We start from the raw sequence: 22,462 nt of genomic DNA on the forward strand, positions 1-22,462 counted from the left end.
TATCATATCGGTTATTGGATTGTCTACTTATTCAAGGATTAATTATTTTTCTATTTCATGATTCTGAAAATTACTAATTACTGACAAATAATCAAAGATAGAAAAAATAATATGAACACGTAATTACTCACTAAATCAATGGTGTACTTTTATAAATATGTATCCAAATTGCTTGGATAATATTTTTTGGTTTTACTATTTTAAACTGCAGGTATCTTATAATTTACAATACATTATAAGTGTTTGTATGCAAAGATTCTGTGGCAAAAGAAAAAAGAAAAGCTCTATTTCAGAAACCTAAATTTACTTTTTTGTATAAAAGTGACTGTACTATACTCAATTATTGAGAATACAGATATAATATGCACATACAAAATATGTAAAATTATCATCAATACAAAAATTAATTAAAACAAAAAAAAATAAATAAAAACAATTTCTTTTATTTAATAATAAAGAATGAAAAAGTACCGGTCAAATATTTAGATTATTCAGATATTCAATTCAATAAAACATAACATATTGTTTTGAATGTTTTATTAATTAAAAGCAAGTACATTATCAGAACAAATTTAAAATAAATAAATTATTCAATTGTCATAAAAGTTTTAAGAAGTATAAAACATTTTCTCTACTAAAATAATTCTTAGAAGTGCTTAAAAAGCTTATTTTCTAAAGAAAATAGTTTCTCTTTGTTTGAAAAATATCTGGGAATATTGAATTTACTAAACAGTACAGGGTGTTTATTCTTAATAGATACTATTCTACAAAGTACTCACATAATTTATTTGTTAATCGTATTAATTATATCTATATAATGAAATACTTTGGTGAAAAACTACACAATACTTAAAAAGGTAAGAAGGCACACGTGCTGAATTTAACTTGAATGAGGATTGTCATAAAATCTAGAAATTATGGAAACCATATGGAATTATTTTGGAAATTTATAAACCATGGAAAATTGACAAATATCATGGAAAACAAAATCCTTTCTATTAGCTTTATGATTTTATGACTAAGAGACATAACAAGTAATAATGTACATAAAATTCCATTGGTTTTTCGTTTTTGCCTGGGCTTTCCTTGTCTCTGATGCCCACATTATTTATTGCTACGAGTATCTATAGTTAGAGATTAGGAGAAGAAAAAGAGGATTCTCCTAATCTTTGCTCTCAGATATAATAAAAGTACTTCAAATATCTTAATTTTCTTTTTCTTTACCTTTATTATTAAAATTAGTTATACAAATTACCAACAACAGAAAATAATGAAACTCATCTTATAATATGAAAATATAATAGAATATCATGGAAATTTTTGAAAGCTTCATTCTGTAATGTTTGTATAAAATTACTCGTTGTACATTTAATGATCATAATTTTATAACTTATAAATAATTTTCAAATAGAAAAATTTTATGTTGTGATTACAGTGTCGTGTTATCTTATCTAGTTCCTTTATATTTCCAAAAATCAAACCAAGTGACTAAACAAGTCATAAATTATAGTCATACATAAGCTGAACAATAAAGTTGTAAACATTAATTGAGTAAATGTAAAATTTAATTAAATTACCACCTGTAAAATCGCATATTCATACGATTTTATAGGTCTCTTATACCTTGTCTATTAATGTTACTTTTAATTTATTAATTATAAAACAGATTACAAGATTTTTAATTTAGTATTTTAAAAATTATTTTCAATTATTCTATTACTTTGAATCACAATATAAATTAAAGTGCAAAAATTAACAATATTTCATAGAACTGACGAACGGGAATACAATGTGAAAATGTAAAAGAAAGTTGAAAAAACCATTCTCTGTATTTTTCACATATGTAGCCTATGAGTTTTATTATATTGAAATACTATATACACACGCACAAACATATTTTAATAAACGATAAATTATTTCATAAAATTACTTGTCATATATTCAATGATGTAATTTTTTTAATTATTCAATAACACAGGGTTGATATTTTTTAATTGATTAACAAGGAAAATTTTATATTATGATTTAGGCTTGTATTATCTTACAAGTTTATTTATGTTTCCAAATTAAAATCAAGTGACTAAATCTTACAAGTCATAAATTAGTGATACGTAAGCTGAACAATAAACTAAGATAACGAACTTTATATTGTATACGTATATCTCGTAAAGAAAATATCAGATGTTTCGCATCAACTCTCCGAACGTGGCGCACGGGTGCCAAAAGATGACAAAGTTCAACTCTTATTTGCACTACTTGAATGTATTTTAGGATGACTAATATTCGAGTCAAGTCTAGTAGAATTTATTATTGTAGTATTCAGTCGTAACCATAGCTTCCATTGAAATAAGTGAAATCTCCATAAAAACACTTTTTACAAAAGTAAAAGGTTGCATGAATGCTTTTTTAACTTCCTTGCCATTTTTATCGCTAAAACCTTGCTACTTCGTCCACAGTTATTTTAATTTATAAAAATGATACGAGCGCTATATATTACTTGCTCATACACGTACAGACAGATTTTTGTATCCTATACTAAAAATTATCCATTTTTCACATATTACTCTGTTTAGATCTTAACTCAATAATAGAATTTTCTTATTCGTCTTTAAACTTTTGAAAGTACTGAAATCAATATAAATAAAGCACGGATGCCATTTATAAGTGTAACATCTTAAGGACCAAAAGAATCGATAAAATACTAAAAACTCGTTGATTTTATATGTCTAGTTCTCTATGTCTAAACATCATTGTTAACAATGACTGAAACATGTTCAGTATCTTTAAATAATGAATCATTTTTATGTATTTAAATTGATATTAGATACACTACGTCTCGATCAACCTTATTTTTTTATTGGGATCGTTTTTAAATTTTTGAAAGAAATGAAATCTATTTGAAAATGGCACAGATGCTATTGATTCGTTTCAGCTGCTACATAACAAATAGTCACGCATTATTTATACGTTGAAATTTTCAATAACTTATATAAATTTTTGGCAACTTTTATTCTTGCCGGGCCAGTCCGCCAATAATATCAGGTACAAGCATGGGCAATAAAATATTATAAAATGAATTACTCTTAGCCGTGTACTGAAAATGAAAAATATCTAACGTTAAAAAATTATTACCAAGAACTTTATGTTTCTACCTGGTATAAAAAAATTATTTTTCACTATGTATCAAAAAAAATATTTCGATATAAATTTAAAAATTGTAAAAGTGACTTTAGTATTTGCTGAACCACGCAATAATTAATATAACAGTATTGTATACTTTTCAGTTGAGTAGTAAAAATCATTTGAGTATTTCATTAAACACTTTTGTATACTTTTCAGTTGAGTAGTAAAAATCATCTGAGTATTTCATTAAACACTTACAAATACAAATTAATTATAGGTTTACCAAAGACAATATTGATAAAAATATTAAATAATGATAGTAAGGGTGCGTATAATGAAAAGTTAGCTGTAAATTAATCATTTCTTTTTAACTCAGGCGACAGGCCCGGCAAGAATAAAAGTTGCCAAAAATTTATATAAGTTATTGAAAATTTCAACGTATAAATAATGCGTGACTATTTGTTATGTAGCAGCTGAAACGAATCAATAGCATCTGTGCCATTTTCAAATAGATTTCATTTCTTTCAAAAATTTAAAAACGATCCCAATAAAAAAATAAGGTTGATCGAGACGTAGTGTATCTAATATCAATTTAAATACATAAAAATGATTCATTATTTAAAGATACTGAACATGTTTCAGTCATTGTTAACAATGATGTTTAGACATAGAGAACTAGACATATAAAATCAACGAGTTTTTAGTATTTTATCGATTCTTTTGGTCCTTAAGATGTTACACTTATAAATGGCATCCGTGCTTTATTTATATTGATTTCAGTACTTTCAAAAGTTTAAAGACGAATAAGAAAATTCTATTATTGAGTTAAGATCTAAACAGAGTAATATGTGAAAAATGGATAATTTTTAGTATAGGATACAAAAATCTGTCTGTACGTGTATGAGCAAGTAATATATAGCGCTCGTATCATTTTTATAAATTAAAATAACTGTGGACGAAGTAGCAAGGTTTTAGCGATAAAAATGGCAAGGAAGTTAAAAAAGCATTCATGCAACCTTTTACTTTTGTAATCTAGAAATCAATCCATCTGACGTTTCTTGTATATAGCTGGACTGCACGCGATACCTTTGGTTAGTCACAATCAAATGTATCCAAACCAATAATTTATTCGAAAATACAAAATGTCAAAATAAAATTTATGTATAAAAAATTTTAATTCTCAATTTCATTCATTACATGTTATAATAATTATTATATGTTTATATATATAATATAATCATGTTATAATAATTATTTATGTAAAAATTTATAAGAACATATATTTTGATTTCAATGATCAAAATTAAACAGTAAATTTACCTGTGGATAACGGTTAATTCCATTGATAGTATTATGAGGATGTGGGTATGGTTGATAACCTCTGCTAGTACTTGGATAAATATTCCTCATCATTGCACCTTGGCATGTTGGGATTGGAGCTAACGCTTTTTGCAACTGCTTTTCTTGTTTTCGATATTTCGCTCTTCGATTTTGAAACCAGACCTATAAAAATATTTTGTGTTGAAATTCAGTTTTTAAAATACTATATAAATAAATTTAAAAATTTATTTTTAATAATTAGAGAATTTTTGGAGAAAAATTTTTTATTCAATGTGACCTTGAGGTAACGGTTTGAATAGTTATAAATTTCTCGGTAAATATAGAAAAGTTCATTAGCTTACTAAAGTAAAATATATTTTAATTACTTTTAATACATACTTTATCCAAACTTAAATAATATATTCCTGTGATTCCTTACTTTCCAAAATAGAAAACTATAAATTCAAAATTATATAAATATTGCAAGTAACAGATTACATCATTCCGCAAGTGTGTAAAATGGAGAAGCACAATTCCTGTAGAGAAGGTAAAGAAAAAATCATGCATAATCCAACATTACGTATTTTAAGATCAGCACTCTTAAATCATGCGCGTTCTGACATGATATCGTGACGAATTAATAATCGATAAGATGCGATCTTACAGAAGAGTGACCATTATAGAAAGAGAGCGAAAGCGAGAGTTAGAGAGAGAGAGAGAGAAAGAAAGAGAGAGAAAGAAAGTCAGAAGTGATAGATCGGCTGAGAAATTCGGGAGCATACAATCAGAGGTGAGAGTTAAGTATACAGGAGATCAGCACGCGACTAGAAGGAGACAGTAGAGTTTAGACTGATAACACACAAGCAATTATACCCCTTGATTTTTCGTTTATTTTCTTGCTCTTACTACTGTTTTTCCCACGGATATGTGATTACAGTCATCGGTAATACAGAGAAGACTAAACGAGTGAGGGTAACCCGGAGGAAACAGCAGAAAAAGGTTTCACCATTTTCTGTGTTCGTGGTTTCTTCAAAATTAAATGATAAATTCAAAATAATTTTAAGTTCAAAACACAAAACATTATTAGGTATATATCTTTTTATTATCTTCTAAATCATTACTTATACTGCATTTAGTAAAAGATGTAGAAATACAGTAGGATAACTTAGCCTTTTCATTTTACATAGCTTCATAATCTTTATGTGTTTTAACATATCTCCTCAGCCTAATCTGATTTGTTACTCTGACGTCGCAAGACGTTTTATTTGTAGTACAAGCCGACCGTTTAATCATGTGACAAAGCAAGACATTTTTATGATTTGAAAACTATATAAATTTCATAATCTAAGCTGTAGTATAACCCGATCATACAATTATGTATTGTATGCATTTTATGCCCTAACAAACTCGTTGCGAACGTTCCATTTCCGAACTCCATGCAATACTAATTTAACAATTGACTAAATCTATGCGCATATTCAATTCACTATATTCCACTTATTATCTGTTCAATTCTATTTACTATAACTCTATAAGTTGAGCATTTTATTGATGTACAATAAATCTTTGCCAGCATTGTAAAATTATTTTAGCATATTATTTGTTCCACTCCCTACTTTGGTGTACTCCCACATGATGTACTTCAACGAGCAGTTAGAGCGGACAACCATTGCTCCTGCATAAAGGTGGTCTTCATCAGCGCTAAGACCAAGCTCAACTCCATCAAGAGCCTGAAGCCTTCATCTTGACTAACCAATCGTATAACTATTCCACGGCTTGAGTTGTTGGCAGCACTCATCACCGTTGAACTGATGCGAGTGACGGCCTTGACACTCCAGATAGTAGCATTGAAGTGCCACTTTTAAAGCGACTCATAGGTCGTCCTTAACTAGATACGATCGAAAAGATCAATTGGGAATGATTTTGTCAATAATTATGTCAGCCACATCTAGAAACTTTCTAGTTAAATGACCTGGCACTATATCCGAACCGACGAGAACCCGGCTGACATCGCGTCACAAGGTTTGGACATGGCCATCCTTACGAGGACCCTCTTTGGTGAAACGGATCCTCCATGCTAACTAGGCTCACACCAGCTGATCCACCAGCCCACCGATGCTTCTGTTGTAGAATCAACCAACTAGTACCACCACTCATCTGTAACTGTTTCGCAGTTCAAGATATCCCTTCTCTAGGTCACATCGAGCACTTCAGCGTTCTCAATGTTCTGCTGAGAGGTATCGTACGCTGCAAAAGAATTCTGCGCCAGGTAGCCACGAAGTCTGCATCTCTCTTCGCTCACTGAGCTTGTTCTTAGATGATGATTGGGGGCTGCAGGTCGGAGATCGTATAGACAACGCCCTACACACTTATGATAAACGACACCTTGTACTTCTTGACGGCCAATCGCACCTAGCGTTTCTCGTTATCCGCTGGACATACGAAGATAGTTTGCACTCCGGGTTTCGAGCCATCGGCTGTCGTATCATACAGTTCGTGTATGTGTGTTGGAACCTTATTGATCTAAGGCGACGATCTCCTCGAAAAGAGTACCGATCTTTTCACGGTTCAACGCTCAAGGAGAGCGGAACTAAAGGCTTGACCCTCGATTTGGGCGCGACGGGACTCTAGTTGCCTCAATGTCTACCGCGTCGGAAGCACGCGGCATACAAATCTTACGAGATTTGCTTGACCTGGTACCACTACTCCGCAGAGGCCAACCCAAGTTGGGATGTCAGAAGAGATACTTAGCCAGGACAGCCAGAGGAAATTCCTAAAACGATCAACCAGCTAAGCCTCCCCTCCTGGGCTCACGTTCGAAGAACATCCCACCTTGCGTACCTATATTAAGGGATTTCTCCCACGACTCACAGGTCCATCGCTTCGACGTACCGAGGCACGTCTTCCCATTGCGTTTCGGTCATCCCCGCTCACGCTGGTGGGTGTCCGTTATTCGAAAAGGTTGTATCCTGATTTTTGCCCGGATCTCTGATTTCGCTTTCTATGGAAGGCTTTTATGACTCGCTGATATTGATCTCTGCTCTTTCGATTAATATTTTCTGACTTGGGTCAGGGGCGGGGTCTCGCCTAGCTGACAAGGCGACTCCCCAGGCAGTTTTCAATATTCGTGCCAGTCATGCCACTCATTCGAATCAATTTCCGAGATCCAGGCTCAAATCAAGTGTTTTAGCGTTCGAAATTAGCGTTCAAATTGTGTTTTCTCACACAAAGGTGTCGGGCCTTACTCCCGGAGCTCGAGGCAAAGAACTTTGTGGTGGCTGCTATGACCACGGCCGCGACTCTTTACCCACAATAGTGGCACCTACCGATTGCCAGTCGATAGGGAGTAATTTCTTGTCTACCCGAATTAAATTCGGATTGCCGGGACCATTAGTCCTCTGCAACTAGCTCTCGGAGCGGTCTCCCGTCCTCTAAGAGGGCGCGCGGTACCACAATCCCGAGAGATTTCCCCTCAAGTGAATCCCGGATTTTGGCTTTTCTGGGCTCGAGTTGAGCTCTTGGGGTGTGGTAGACTCCGCGTTAAACGTTTGGGCGTTTACAGGCTGCACCTCACCACGTGTTGTCATGGTCCGTGTTATTTCTTTTGTTTGGCCGATTGGCCTTTTGCCTTAGGGGCAAGCGTTGTGTGTTTTGCCTACTGTTTCTTCACTGAAACAGCGTTTTCAGCCCCACCACGTGAAGATACACACATCCGCACTTGTGATTGCAAGTCTTCGTTCAAATACACATTTCGTTCACTTCGGGTCGACTAGCATTAGTTGCTTGTCGAGGGCAATCGGTGACGTATTTTGTACTTCAGCATTTGCATTTGCATATGCCCGTACAGGAAAGAGAAGTTTACGACGTCCTCTCCCAAAACAACGAATTGTTTGTTTGGGAAGTCTCCGTTCTCTGTTGAGGAAGACAATTACTGTCCGCCGCTTGGACAAAAGATTGTTGTACAAAGTGACCTGGCCAGCCGCGAGGCTGGCCATATGGTGCACTATGTGCATCATCTATGTTTTTCCTAAGCGGACCATAATCGAGCTTCCTGAGAGCGTCGTGATTGCAACCGCCTGTCGTATCATACAGCGTGCTTGGATCACGGTCGACAAAGTTCGAATCGAGAGAGATCTGCGGAGCTGTGTCATGCGTTGTCGGGTCGTGGCTCGACCGGCCACCCAATGAAAGGTCCTACTGTCCTACGCCAAATTTACTTCGTCTTAGCACTTAAACAAAGTTAGCGTCCATTACGCAGGGCCTTTCCGGGTCAATCGTTCTTACGTTCGAGACCTGGCCACAAAGGCAAAAGGCTACGTCGCGATGTTCGTATTAATGTTCGCCTTAGCACAAAGGCGGTATCCCTGAAACTCGTTAGGTACATTACAATGACAAGTTTCCTCGGAGCTTTGATCCGATTCATCATCCGACGAAGCAAACCCAACCCGTTGAGATCTAGAGCCACGATGCCAGTAACTTCCGTGGCATCAACCTGGAGTTACAGAGTTTTATGCGAGCTGCGAAGCTGGACTGGAGCTTAGTCGAAGGCTCGCTAGCCTCTCAAGGCATCATGTAGAAATTCATCCTCTCCCCAGCGCGCCATTTTTCGAAGGCCTATAGGAGGCATATAGGCAGTGAAGTCGATGAAGGCTCACCTCCACCGGATCACAGGACCGCATCGCTTTATTTAGGAAGAGTTCGCGACCTTGATGAGTTGAATCAGAATAATCTTGAGCAACCACCTCTTACTTCCCCTTCAGCAAGTTGAGCGACATTGACGCCCTAATACTGAACCACCACCTCGTTAGAACTTTTGTCACCTCCTGTCCTCAGCCGATGACTCCCGAGGTGTTACTGGAATATTCAACTCATTAGGATCTCATCATCGTCATGCGGGACAACTTTTGACGTCCTTGGAGTCAAGAATATCTTAACACCTTCATTTAACGATCCAAGTAGAAGAAGCCCTAGCCAGACGTTGAGATCGGAGAATTTGTCGTTATTGTAGACCCCTCGCTTCTTCAGACTGATGACCTCACGGATGAATCATTGTCACGCATTCAGGATAAACTCAGATACAATCTAGTCCGTAATGTCACTGTCCGCACGGCCGCCGTCCAGTATGTCCAACCAGTGGTAGAAATCTGCCCGGCTGCTGATACACAAGATCGATCCTGTTCTATTTCCCGTTAAACCAGTTCAAACGGTTTAAAGATCTAATCTTAATCTTGGAACAAGGTGGGTAGGATGTTTTGGTGATTTTCCTGATCGTCTGATATGTATCACTAACGCCATGCTGAGCGCCATTTCCGCCTAACGTGTGCTGAGTAGTCAGTCTTCTCAACAACCTCGAGTGGAGAGCCATCAAGTCTCTCTCTCTCTCTCTCTCTCTCTCTCTCTCTCTCTCTCTCTCTCTCTCTCTCTGTCTCTTTCTTTCATGTACGTAGATTGTGCTAAAGTAAAGAAGCGTTCATCAAATCACCGAATGTCATTTCACAGAACTCCTGCTTTCCTTTCTACATCTAATCTCTATCTCATTCAAAACTTGATGTTATCATCTTCAAACATAAATTTTTGGTCACTGAATATAAGTTGAACGGAATTTGATAATATGTAGTCTAAAAGATATATCGTTTCTTTTTGAGAAAGATGAGATTCTAAACATACAGTCAGAAAAAAGTTATAAAATTTCAATTCATTAAGTGAAATAAAAACAATAAAAGAAACTTTAACTGACCATAAAGACGATATGAAACTTCAAACAGAGAAGAATTGGAAATATTATAAAGGGAAAGTCGGAATTTTTGGTGAAATTAGATATCGATATTTATCGAAGTCCTTTGAATAGAAATCATCATTAGAGGTTTCTAATAGTAATCTCGAAGAGGCAAATAAATAAGTGTAGGCGGGTAATAATAATTTAGTTTGTGATACAGATTAGATGAGTTTCACAGGGATTAGAAGATGTGATAGGTGCTGCTTAGCGTGAAACGAATTCTCCCTGTAGGTGTAGGCTCTTTTAGCAGCTGACCGGCCTCAGATTCGGGCGGTTGCCAAGCTGTATAAATACCCTGGCCCGCATACGCGTTTCACTTGTAAAATATTGAGTTGTAAGGATACCGGATATTGTCACGATCCAGACACTTCGACTTTATTTTGTTACTTATCATTAATACAAATAAATCGGGATCTTTAATGACTTATTAATTTAAAATTACGTGGTCCGGATTAATTAATAATCATTAATTTCGTATACATACAAGTGGATATTACTTACGGTTGTAGCTATATGCAGTAGAATGTTAAAGAAAGAGAGAGAGAGAGAGAGATAGAGAGAGAGAGAGAGAGAGAGAGAGAGAGAGAGAGAGAAAGGTATATAATTCCACCAAGAAGAGTCTATTACAAAGAAAGTAGATAAGTACTCACTTCTTTTATTATAGTTTTGGTAGTATACTCGTATAGTACAAGGGTCCAATATATGTTTTTTTATAAATAGATAATAAATAGATAATTTAAAATAAATCAATAAATTTGATTACGTATACTGCGTAGATATTCAATGCAGTAATATCAGTTATTTACAATCCAATAAATTGAATAAATCTGATAAGTCCAATAAGTCGAACAAATCCAAGAAATGGGATAAGCTCTGTTTTCATACTGTATTTATATTTAACGTGATTCCTTCTATTGATTATAATCTAATAAACTCTGTATATATATAATTATATGTATGTATATGTATATAAATGACTCTTAGGAACAAAATTAGTGTCAGAGGAAAATAATTGCAGCTTACTAGTTGGACGCTCACTTCTGATTGACTGCCCTGGTCCTCGCTATTACTATGCTCACTTTGTTTTCCACTCTCACTCACTTTCTCTGATTTACGCGTTTTTAATCACTGCTTTAGTCCTCGATAAACACGCTGACTACAGCATGCTGCCGCAGCATACTACAGCAGTACGCGCGGTCTTTCCTACACATTCTCGTCGAAGTGCGCAGCTATGTGTTGCTGACAATAGCATTTTATCGCTATGCTCTTGACCTTGGCGCGACGCAAGCGATGCTCTCGCCGGCGAGTTCTCTCTCTATCTATATATATTTAGGGATATATAAAAAAAGAAAATGGTCCGTCACATTACAAAATGGTACTACCGAATGAGAGAAGCGATTGTTCTATACATATGTATATACAATTATCACTGCAATCAAGTTTGAAGGACGTAGTTAGCTATTTTTGGGAATATAATGAAGATAAATATTTCTGCTACTGAATATATAGAAACATTAAAATATTTAAGAAACTATATTGACGATATTGATGAAGCAAACCTAGCAAATTTAAGTTGACATATTGTACAATTAGTAATATTCAGTGACAATTTGAAAATGGTATGCACTACTCCTCCATGTTTTAATAAATTTATGGCAATGCCTGTCCATATCACGTGTACATAATCGATATCGTAGAACTGTACATAGTCAATGAGAACATTCAAGAGATAACTTTTTCCACTTCCTTGTGCGCCATTAATTAATATGTATTTGTTTTCCTTGTTATTTTTATTCTATTATCAATAGAATTCAGTTATGTACGTCATTATGTATGTCATTTATGTATGATATCGTATCAGACAAAATTAAGATCATTTAAGAATACCTATTGATTTGCAATATTTTTTCAATCAATTGCAGTGTCATTTTTTTTCGGGCGATTTTTCGTATTTTGGATTATATAAAGTTATCCTTTTTTAGTAGTTATCTTATAATAGTAGATTTTAGTAGTTATATTATAATTCTCGAGCATGGATATATTATGAAATACAAATGAATGAAAATAATTCACAAAATGCATAATGAAAATTTATTTTTAAGCTTCTTGTAAATACTAATTTCACTATTCATCTATTTTTATCATATTTTTAGGTTTAGCTGTCTCATTAAATGTATCATAAAGTACATAAACGATACGTTACAATCTTTTTTACACCATAGAGCCTATCAATTTAAAATCAACAAAAACGTATCAAAATGTCAGTTAATAAAAGCAGAAGTACCGCGGAGCAGTGTTTATAGGTTCAACACTATATCTATTATAGATCTCGAATCTACCATTGTCTATTAATAATTTGACAGCAACATATGCAGATAATATAGCAATTTTAACAATACACCTAGAGGCAACGATCGCAAAACGTTACAAAACTACATAAAATATCACGTTAAAAATTGGTTTAACTCTTGAAGAATAATAGTAAATGAAAGCAAAGCAATACATACGACATTCACAGTTAGAAAAAATACATAGTTTTCTTTGGGAAAGACGGGTCACTAAACATCAAGTCAGAGAAATATTATTACACTTCAATTCATTAAGTGACATAAAAACAGTAAAAGAAAGTAAAGTATATAAAGTAAGTAAAGCGAACAAATCAAGTAAAATATCTAGGTATTCACCTAAACCAAAAACTTACATGGAAAGAACATATATTTACTAAACGTTGTAACGGGGGAGGTTATCTGAAAAATGGAAAATTTATTTAAGAACAAATTCCCACGATGCAGAGCAAACCGCAGCTCCGTTAAACACGTATAATAGTACGTGTATTCGCCTTAACGTCAGATGATTTATCCTAGTTGTCTTCTATTAAACGGAGTTGAACTCACCTTAAGTCACGTGTCTTGTGACACTCGTTGAGTTTTAAGTGTGAGCGACTTTACTCCTAATCTTCTTAATCCCCTAGATGTAATTGGATTTAAACCTAAGCCTTTTTCAATTACTTAAGCTACTAGGAAAATTAAATTACGAAAACGGCGAATAAATTTCACAGACTTTAATTAATAAAAAATACTACAGTCTTTGGAGGGCCGAAAGACTAACGCACGCGAATAGGATTTTACAATTAGTTATATTCAGTGAGAAAGAGAGAGAGAGAAGATTCGAATTATACCGCGAACTAACGCTCGATGCGAATACAAAAAATAACGCTATCACGAATATACAAAATACCGAATGTATTTTGTATCGCTTATAATGACGGAAGGTGCACCTACCATGCGGTGCCATTACGGTGATCAGCCGTAATTGTTGTTGCAAAAATATCAACTGCCGCTGCCCCTCGATTATCAGCTGCTCTGCCTTGTACTGCCTCTATCAGCTGTAATTTGCTGCTTCTGTACCGCTGCTTGCTGCTGCAATATCATCGTTGCACACCCGCACGTATTTGTCCCAGAGAAACTTTATTTTTGGCGAAACAAAGTGCAACACAAATCGATGGTAAATTCACGTTCACAGCTGAGGCGTAACTGCCTATTCAAAAGATCGCGCCCCCTCTCTTAACTATTAGAACTAACGCGCGAGAAGTAGAATCGCGAACGGTTCGATTAATTAACTCGACTACCGTTGCAACGTAAACAATTAGTCTAAAATAGAGGAAAATATACTGGTGCATTGGAACAAAGTTGGAGCTGTTAATTAAAAACAAACTGCTGTTATATAAAACGGTACTTAAATTGATCTGGTCATATAGCATTCAACTGTAGGATGCTGCTTCTAACTCGAATATCGAAATTTTGAAAAAATTTCAATGAAAAGTTCTACGTAATATAGTACGGGCCCTTTGGTTTGTACCGAATGATATTATTCGAAATTATCCACAGATTCATTACTGACGTTACACTATTTTTCATAAAATATTACAAAATAATTGAATATATGCCTAAATATTTAGAAGGAACTATAATATAACTAACATCTGTAAAAATGGAAACCATACACTGCAGTTCTATACAGTTAACAATGGAGTTACAAGAAAACCCAGACGAGAAAAATATTACAGAGCAACAAATAATTATTATTATTAAATATCTTAAATATTGTGATGAGAGCAAGCGTTCCTAAATTCCCCTCTCTCTCGGCAAGGCATGGTGACCAGCGTTAGGCGCATTTAAGAATGCGTTAACTGCATGGTCTTTGTTTCAGCCGACGAAGATTGCCGAGCGAGGCCGAGCAGGTCCGAAGCTGTTTCGCTGACTGTATAGAGGTCTTAGAAAGAGAGAGAGAGAGAGATAGTTGGGGGCGTGCGTGCCCTACGCAAGATTAGGCAGGCGCGCGTCACGAACCAATTAGCGCATTGGTCGCGCGCCGCCTATAAGTAGGTCAAGTGGGGAGAGAAAACGAACGACGAAGAAGCTGTAGATCGCGGAAGAGAAAAACGAGCGACTCAGGCGGTAGTAAATCGAGAGTCAGAAGGTTTTCCGAGTCGATCGGAGCAAAACGGTAGACGGCCAGCGGTGAAAAAGTCAAAGTGCAGCCGAGGACAAAGGGCCAGCCGAACGCACACACTGCCAAGGGCCGAAAAGAAAACCGAGAGGAGAGAACGTCTGCCTGGTTCCGGCATCCGCTCGGGATGCTACTGGGACAAGCCGGCAGAAGTTGCCCACCGACGACCAGCAATACCGTGCGCAGGGCGCAGCCAGACCTCCCGTTCCAGTATCAAGGCCAAGTTTTGTCAATTAATTTCTCTCTCTCTCTCTCTCTTCGACGATGTCACAGTGCGTAATTTTAAGTAGGTAGGTAACAAAGCGTGAATACGCCGTCTACCTGCCCCAATTACGGTCGGTGTCATAAATCGCTCAAAGAAAATCGTCCAAGCGATCCCTCGCCGGACGACTTTCTCTTTTAGCTAAGTCGCCTAAGTTGGTTTGTCATCAAGGCGGTCATCTGCCGGGCGACGCGCGTTGTTTTGTATAGATTTGTAAGCGCGATTAGTTAGTTAACTTGTTCTCTTTTGTAATAGGTGTTAAGAACATCGTTGTGTTTATTAGATTAAGAGTTTGTGTAATGCGGCTTATTCTTATGCGATTTGTTAATGTGCGGTATTGCGAAGTTTAAGTGTAATTTAAATTTTAATTGATTTAATTAGATTTGTTAAAATGCCAATTTGCGTTTTGTGCGTATAATTCATTAACCACTTTCATTTCTTTGCCTCTTCCTCCTTCCCGCCTCAATTGCTATGAGCGAGAGCACCTCACTTGCCTACCTAAAGTAATATGGTTAACGACCGAGATTTCGTTACAATATAAATCATTCAGGAAAAAAAAACGGAAAACCAACGAAGAATTAATAGTTACATTTGGAGATATATACTGATTATAAGAGAAAAAGGTCGGCATATTTTCGATTTCGGCAAAGTAGAAGAGCATGAAATTAATTTAATAGATGATAAACCGATTTCTGTTGAATAATTTCTATTACCTTATACGTTAAAGCAAATTTCTATCAGAGAAACAGAAAAGCTGATAGAAAATAGTTTAGTCAGATCATTAACAAATGCATTTAATGCACCTGCATGGATCGAAACAAAAATAGATCGAAGAAACGAAGAATAGATCAAATGAAGGCTTGTGATAAATTAAAGAAAATTAAATGCTACGAGGGGGGGGGGGGGTCAATAAGTCTTTACAAAAAGAAGGAAAAAAAGTTTTGCATATGTAATTTTTTATTATTTTTCAACATAATCTCCTTGAAGGTCGATACATTTTATTAAACGGCCTTCCAGTTTTTTTAAGCCATCAGAAAAATATGATTTCTGAAATCCCTCAAAATAGGCATTTGTTTCAGCGATGACTTCTTCATTCGGCGTGAATCGTTGTCCGGCAAGCCATTTTTTGAGATTAGGAAATAAGAAAAAGTCACTGGGAGCCAAATTAGGTGAATATGGTGGATAATCTATTAATTCGTACTTTAAATCGTTAATTTTTACCATCGAAACTGCACACATGTGAACTCGAGCATTGTCTTGAAGAAAGAGGCATTTTTTTTTGTTCAAGTGAGGACGTTTTTCTCTGATTTTTTCTTTCAGGTGACCTAATAATGACGCATAATATTATTCAGTGATCGTTTGGCCCTTTTCCAAGTAGTCGACGTAGATGATTCCATACGCATCCCAGCAAACCGTGGCCATAATCTTGCCAGCTGACTTTGCTGTCTTTGTCTTCTTTGGGGCTGGTTCACCTACGGTACCAATTGTTTGGACTGTTCTTTAGTTTCAGAAGTGTAGTGGTGTACCCATGTTTTATCTACAGTTACGAGTCCATGCCAAAAGTCTTCCGGATTACGACGTAGGCGTGCCAAAAGAGCCTCAGAGGTAACCACGCGGATTCTTTTGTTTTCAACAGTGAACAAACGCAGCACCCATCTTACTGATATTTTTTTCATCCCCAATTTTTCATGCAAAATTGAAATGATTGTACCCTTTTATACACCTGTTGTCTCAACTAATTCTCGCAATTTAATTTTCTATTACTCAACACAATATCGTGGATTTTGTTGACCATTTCGGGCGTACTCACTTCTACGGGACGTCCTGAAAGAGGTTAATCTTTTGTTGTTGTACGGCCGGGTTTAAATTCATTTACCCAGTTATAAACAGTCTTAAACACAGGGGCAGACCTGCCAACGGCGTTCAACTTATTTGTGATTTCTTTTGGAGTTAGGCCTTTCAAATGAAAATGTTTTATCACCGCTCTAAGCTCTGTTTTTTCCATTTTTCAAATAAACCAATAACTTTTTGTTCAACCAACGCTCACAAAAAAACGACTTAATGAATCGAGCTGAAACTTGGTACGATATCTAGTTAGTAGTATTGCTTGCCAAAAACATCATAATTTAAGCATGACGAGCGCTATCTCTTCGATTTTGTAAAGATTTATTGACCCATCCTCGTAAAGCAATACTAGAGCCTTATTTACTACCGAATATAGCGGAAATTTTCATTTGCATTAGAAAAAATAAATATTCTACAACTATTGATCTAGTATTAAGTTCACTACGAACGATTGAAAAAGTCAGATATCCATAAAAACATATGTAAAACTTACCAGGTCTAGGAAGTTTTGAATTAATGGTATTACCATTTGGATTAATAAATTCTCCAAGAATATTTCCTTAATAATATAAGATCTCCTTAATATAGGAGGATATTAAACAAATAGTTGTAATTTTTATAGAAATTATAATCAAGGAAAAAATTAAAAATGCAGTATTTCCAAAGATTTACTAATACACAATTTTTATTTAAAAGCAATTGAAGAAATTTTTTGTGATATCTTCCAAAATACTGAAATTAACATAATAATATGATTTAACTATATAGAATACGTAAGAATAATCGATCGCGAAAACATTCAATTTACATCTTACCTCTGCGCTAAGCGGTCATTCATGTATAAATAGAAGAATAAACCGTATTAAATGTAACTACATCTGGAAAAATATAAAAACCGATATCGAAAACCGAATAAAAAAATGTGGAGACTATTAAAAAACAAATTAAAAAGAATAGAAACTAGACAACTCATGATTATCACAGGTAAACTTTTTAAATCGTTCGATAAAATAGCTATGGACATAGTATTACCATTATATATAATAATAATAATAATAATAATAATAATAATAATAATAATAATAATAATAATAATTAATGACCAAACGACGGAGACGACTTCCCTCAAACAGAAGACGCAACAGACTACCCCTGTGGTGGCGCTGGGCGCGCGGAGGGAGAGGCCACTAGCTTCGACATCCGCAGCGGCGACGCCTATCCACGGGAACAAACGGCCCGAGCTGGACAAGAACCGGCCCAGTGCGGGTGGTTCCCGCCGGAAGGGGGGGACCAACGTTATACTGGTACGGCCAAACGACGGACGAACGTACGCGGATACCCTGCGCAGACTAAAGACGGAGATTAATCCCGAGGGCTCTAAAGTGAGTATCTCGGGATATCGGAAGACTAAGGACGGAGGACTCCTCATGCGCTTTCGCTGTAACGCAGACGCAAGACGGAAGTTCCAGGAGAAACTCCAGGTTACTCTTGGAAATGAGGGTAATGTACGAGACATGACACACGGACAGACACTAGAGATACTAGACCTCGACTGTGTTACAGACACGAATGATGTACAGAACGCATTGAAACGAGAAACAGGACAAGATGCGGACTTTAAGATCCACATTTTCGGACCGAATAAACACGACGTTTGTATGGCAGTGTTCGAAGCAGACAGAGACACGGCCCACAAACTGCTCAAGAAGGGCAGAATCAAGATCGGCTGGGTCAACTGTCGGCTGAGAGAAAGATTGACGGTCCCGAGGTGCTACCGGTGCCTCGGATACGGACATAGACGAACGGACTGCACAGGACCTGACAGAGGACAGTGCTGTTGGAGGTGCGGGGGGACCGGCCATGTCGGGAGAGCCTGCCCCACCAAACAGCCGACGTGCTTCCTATGTTCCGAGGCGCGTGCAACGGAGAGGGTGCACGTCCCGGGAACGGGAGCGTGCGCGGCCTACCGGGCAGCGCTGGAGGAGTGCCGGAAGCAGACACGACAATGACAGGAATCTTACAAGGAAACCTGCGTAGGTGCGAGGCAGCCCAGCTGCTTATATCACAGACAGCGAAGGAACGAAACGTAGACATACTGATACTGAGCGAGCAACTGTGGGACTTACGAGAACAGAACGGCTGGTTCTCGAATACCCTCGGTACGTCGGCCATATGGGTCAAAGGCAAACCGGCTAGGAGAATACAAGCGTCTGGCAGGGGGGAAGATTACGCGTGGGTGAGGGTAGATTCCGTCACCTACGTTAGCGTATATTTGACCCCAAACTGCACGATGGCAGTGTACGAGGAAAAAGTCGGTAAGCTGGAAGACGCCCTCACAGGTCTCCCGGGTGACTTTGTCGTCGCGGGAGACATGAACGCGAGAGCGGTCGAGTGGGGTATGACAACGACGGACAAACGAGGAAGACTGCTTCTGGAAATGGCCGCAAGGCTTGATCTGGTAGTGGTCAACCAAGGGACGACAACGACCTATAGACGACCGGGCTTCGGATACTCAATACCCGATGTGACGATGACGTCAGACAGGATCTCGTCGCGGGTAAGAGGATGGCGGGTGACCGAGGACTATACAGCCAGCGATCATCAGCACATCGTCTTTGAGGTGACAAATCAATCGACGAACATACGAAACGGACAAACTAGAGACAGGACTTCAACGTATTGGAACTTACGACGACAAGATAGAGAGCTGTTTGACAAACTGCTAAGGGAGGCACCGTTACCCGCCGAGTCTGTCCCGGCAGAGCTTGGTCTGCGGGAGCGTGCCGAATGGATAACGGACAAGACAACGGAACTGATAACGGAACTGTGCGACGCCACGATGACTCGACGCAAGGGCCGAACACACAAACGAGCAATGTACTGGTGGACGGACGAGATTGGCCTCCTCCGTGGGGAATGCATTGCCTGCCGCCGGAGGATGAACCGCGCACGGAAAAAGAGCAGACCAGACGCGGACGAACTATCGACAGCGTACAAGATGGCACGTAAGAGACTGACCACTAAAATAAAGGACAGTAAAAACCGATGCGCTAGACAGTTGTGTGAAGAAGTGGAGCGGGACCCCTGGGGACTTGGCTACAAGATTGTGACCAAGAAATTGGGGGCCCTTGGCCCTTCTGAACCAAAAGACAAAGACACCATGAAAGCAATAGTAGATGGACTTTTCCCAAACCAACCAGAGACGGAAGAAATGACGAACGAACAAGAGACGACAGTGCCAGAGTTTGTCGGGGCAGAGCTTATTAAGGCTGTGTCCACGATCAAGCCTGGTAAGGCACCCGGACCAGACGGTATACCGGGAGAGATCCTCCAGCAGATCGTGAGTGTACGTCCAGGACTCCTCCTGGATAAGTATAACGCGGTCTTACGTGCGGGCATCTTTCCCAGACGATGGAAGACTGCTAGACTGGTTCTCCTGCATAAAGGAAAAGGAGAGCCGAATAGTCCGTCTTCCTATAGACCCCTGAGTCTTCTAGACACAGCGGGTAAACTTTACGAAGCGTTATTGAAACCAAGACTGACGAACGCGGTAACTGCAAACGGAGGACTTGCAGGAAACCAGTACGGATTCAGACGGGGCTGCTCAACTATAGGGGCGATTCGACAAGTGACCGACGCCTTTCGGCGGACGAGGCTCGTGTGCTACGGAGCGAGGCCAATAGTACTTCTCGCGACTCTTGATGTCAGGAATGCCTTCAACTCCGCTCGGTGGGGGGATATTCTGGAGGCCCTACAAACTTTCAGGGTTCCCGAATACCTGATGCGGGTGATGAGGGAGTACCTACACGACAGATGGATTCGATACGAGACGACCGACAGAACAGTGACCAGACGAATCACAGCAGGAGTCGCCCAAGGCTCAATCCTTGGACCCGACTTCTGGAACATACTGTACGACGCACTACTAAGACTACCGATGCCACCGGGGGTGGAGCTGGTTGCCTACGCCGATGATGTGGCTGTGGTGATAATAGCCCGTACCCCGGAGCTGGCGCAAATGCTTCTGAACCGCGCGATGTTACGAATCAATAGATGGATGACTGAACGCGGACTTAGCCTTGCCCTGGCCAAGACAGAACTCATCCTTCTGACGGGAAGCAGGATTAATACCCTGATTCCCATGACAGTCGGAGAGGTATCGCTGCGGACCAGTGGGGCGGTCGAGTATCTGGGGGTGACCCTAGATACGAAGATGACCTTCTGGCCGCACATACAACAGACAGCGAGGAAGGCGGCAGAGAGGACTTCCGCTCTCAGTCGTCTTATGGCAAATACATTTGGACCGAGACAATGGAAGAGACGACTACTGATGACAACGACCCACTCGATCATGCTCTACGGGGCGGAGGTGTGGGCCGACGCGTTGGGGGTCAAGAAATACTGCAAACGACTGACAAACGTACAAAGACAGGGAGCACTGAGGATAGCCTGCGCCTACAGGACAGTCTCGGCTGAGGCTGTCCTGGTGGTGGCGGGGGTTATCCCGATAAACATGCTCGCCAGAGAGCGGAAACGCGTGTACGAACGAAACAGCGACATGACCAGAACGGAAGCTGCCCAGGACGAAAGAACTAGGACGATGACGGACTGGAACAAACAATGGAGGATGAGCACGAACGGAGCATGGACTAGACGACTCATTGACGACCTGAGACCGTGGACGGAGAGGCAATTTGGGGAAGTGAATTTTTACCTGACCCAGTTTCTTACCGGCCACGGGTACTTCAGGAAATATCTGTTTGACAGAAACAAAGTTAACAGCGCCGACTGTAAATACTGTGGATACAAATGTGATGACGCAGAGCATACATTTTTCAAATGCTCACACTGGAACGACGAAAGGCAAAGACTGGAGACGACGCTTGGAAACATCACGCCCAACAACATTGTGGCAAAGATGCTACAAGACAAAGACTACTGGACGGTAACGGCAACGTACGTTGAGACTATCCTACGAGGGAAAAAGGCGGACGGTTGCCTGGAAGTCGAGTGTTAGACGAGAAGAATGCGGGAGTAAATGGTATGAACAAATGGATGAATGTGAATAAACGGACGTAACGAAACGATACAGGACCCGTGGACAACGAGAGGACTTGACGCGGTTCTCCAGCGGGAAGTAATGCTTACGCGGTTCCCCGCTGGAGAATGGTGTAGGTGGACTTTACTACTCTTCCCCGGATGGTTTACCCTCCGGTTGAAGAGAAGCGGGATTTGGGCGGTCAGCTGGTCTTCGACGACCCGGAGGCTCCTTGCGTTCGATTGATAGATCGCTTGAAACAGCCCGGTCTGAGAGGATCAGCGAGTCACGTCACACGGCGGGTGGGAGAGTGTAGGTGGGTAGCTTCGGTGAACTGCCGTCACACTCCAACCGTTATGGTCCATGAGGATTTATCCTGTTTTTTTACCACCATAAAAAAAAAAAAAAAAAAAAAAAAAAAAAAAAATAATAATAATAATAATAATAATAATAATAATAATAATAATAATAATAATAATAATAATAATAATAATAATAATGGAGGGCTAGTCCAGTGAGTGTTTACCTCACTGGGCAAATGGTAGCTTCCAACGTCCACGACCTTGCCCGGTGGAAACGTCGTCCGTCG

At 38.6% G+C, this 22,462-nt stretch overlaps 1 protein-coding gene across 1 annotated transcript in view; it reads right to left on the reverse strand.

The window, feature by feature from the left end:
• LOC131663186 (homeobox protein unc-42-like) overlaps positions 1-22,462 on the reverse strand; it is a 914,883-nt gene that overhangs the window by 212,655 nt on the left and 679,766 nt on the right. Inside the window, exon 4 of the mRNA XM_058933391.1 lies at positions 4,444-4,626. Coding sequence (XP_058789374.1) covers positions 4,444-4,626 — 183 coding nt within the window. The remainder of the gene's footprint in view (positions 1-4,443; positions 4,627-22,462) is intronic.

The sequence above is a fragment of the Phymastichus coffea genome, unplaced genomic scaffold (assembly GCF_024137745.1).
Source record: "Phymastichus coffea isolate CEN01 unplaced genomic scaffold, Cenicafe_Pcof_1.1 PCOF00002, whole genome shotgun sequence".
NCBI lineage: Eukaryota > Metazoa > Arthropoda > Insecta > Hymenoptera > Eulophidae > Phymastichus > Phymastichus coffea.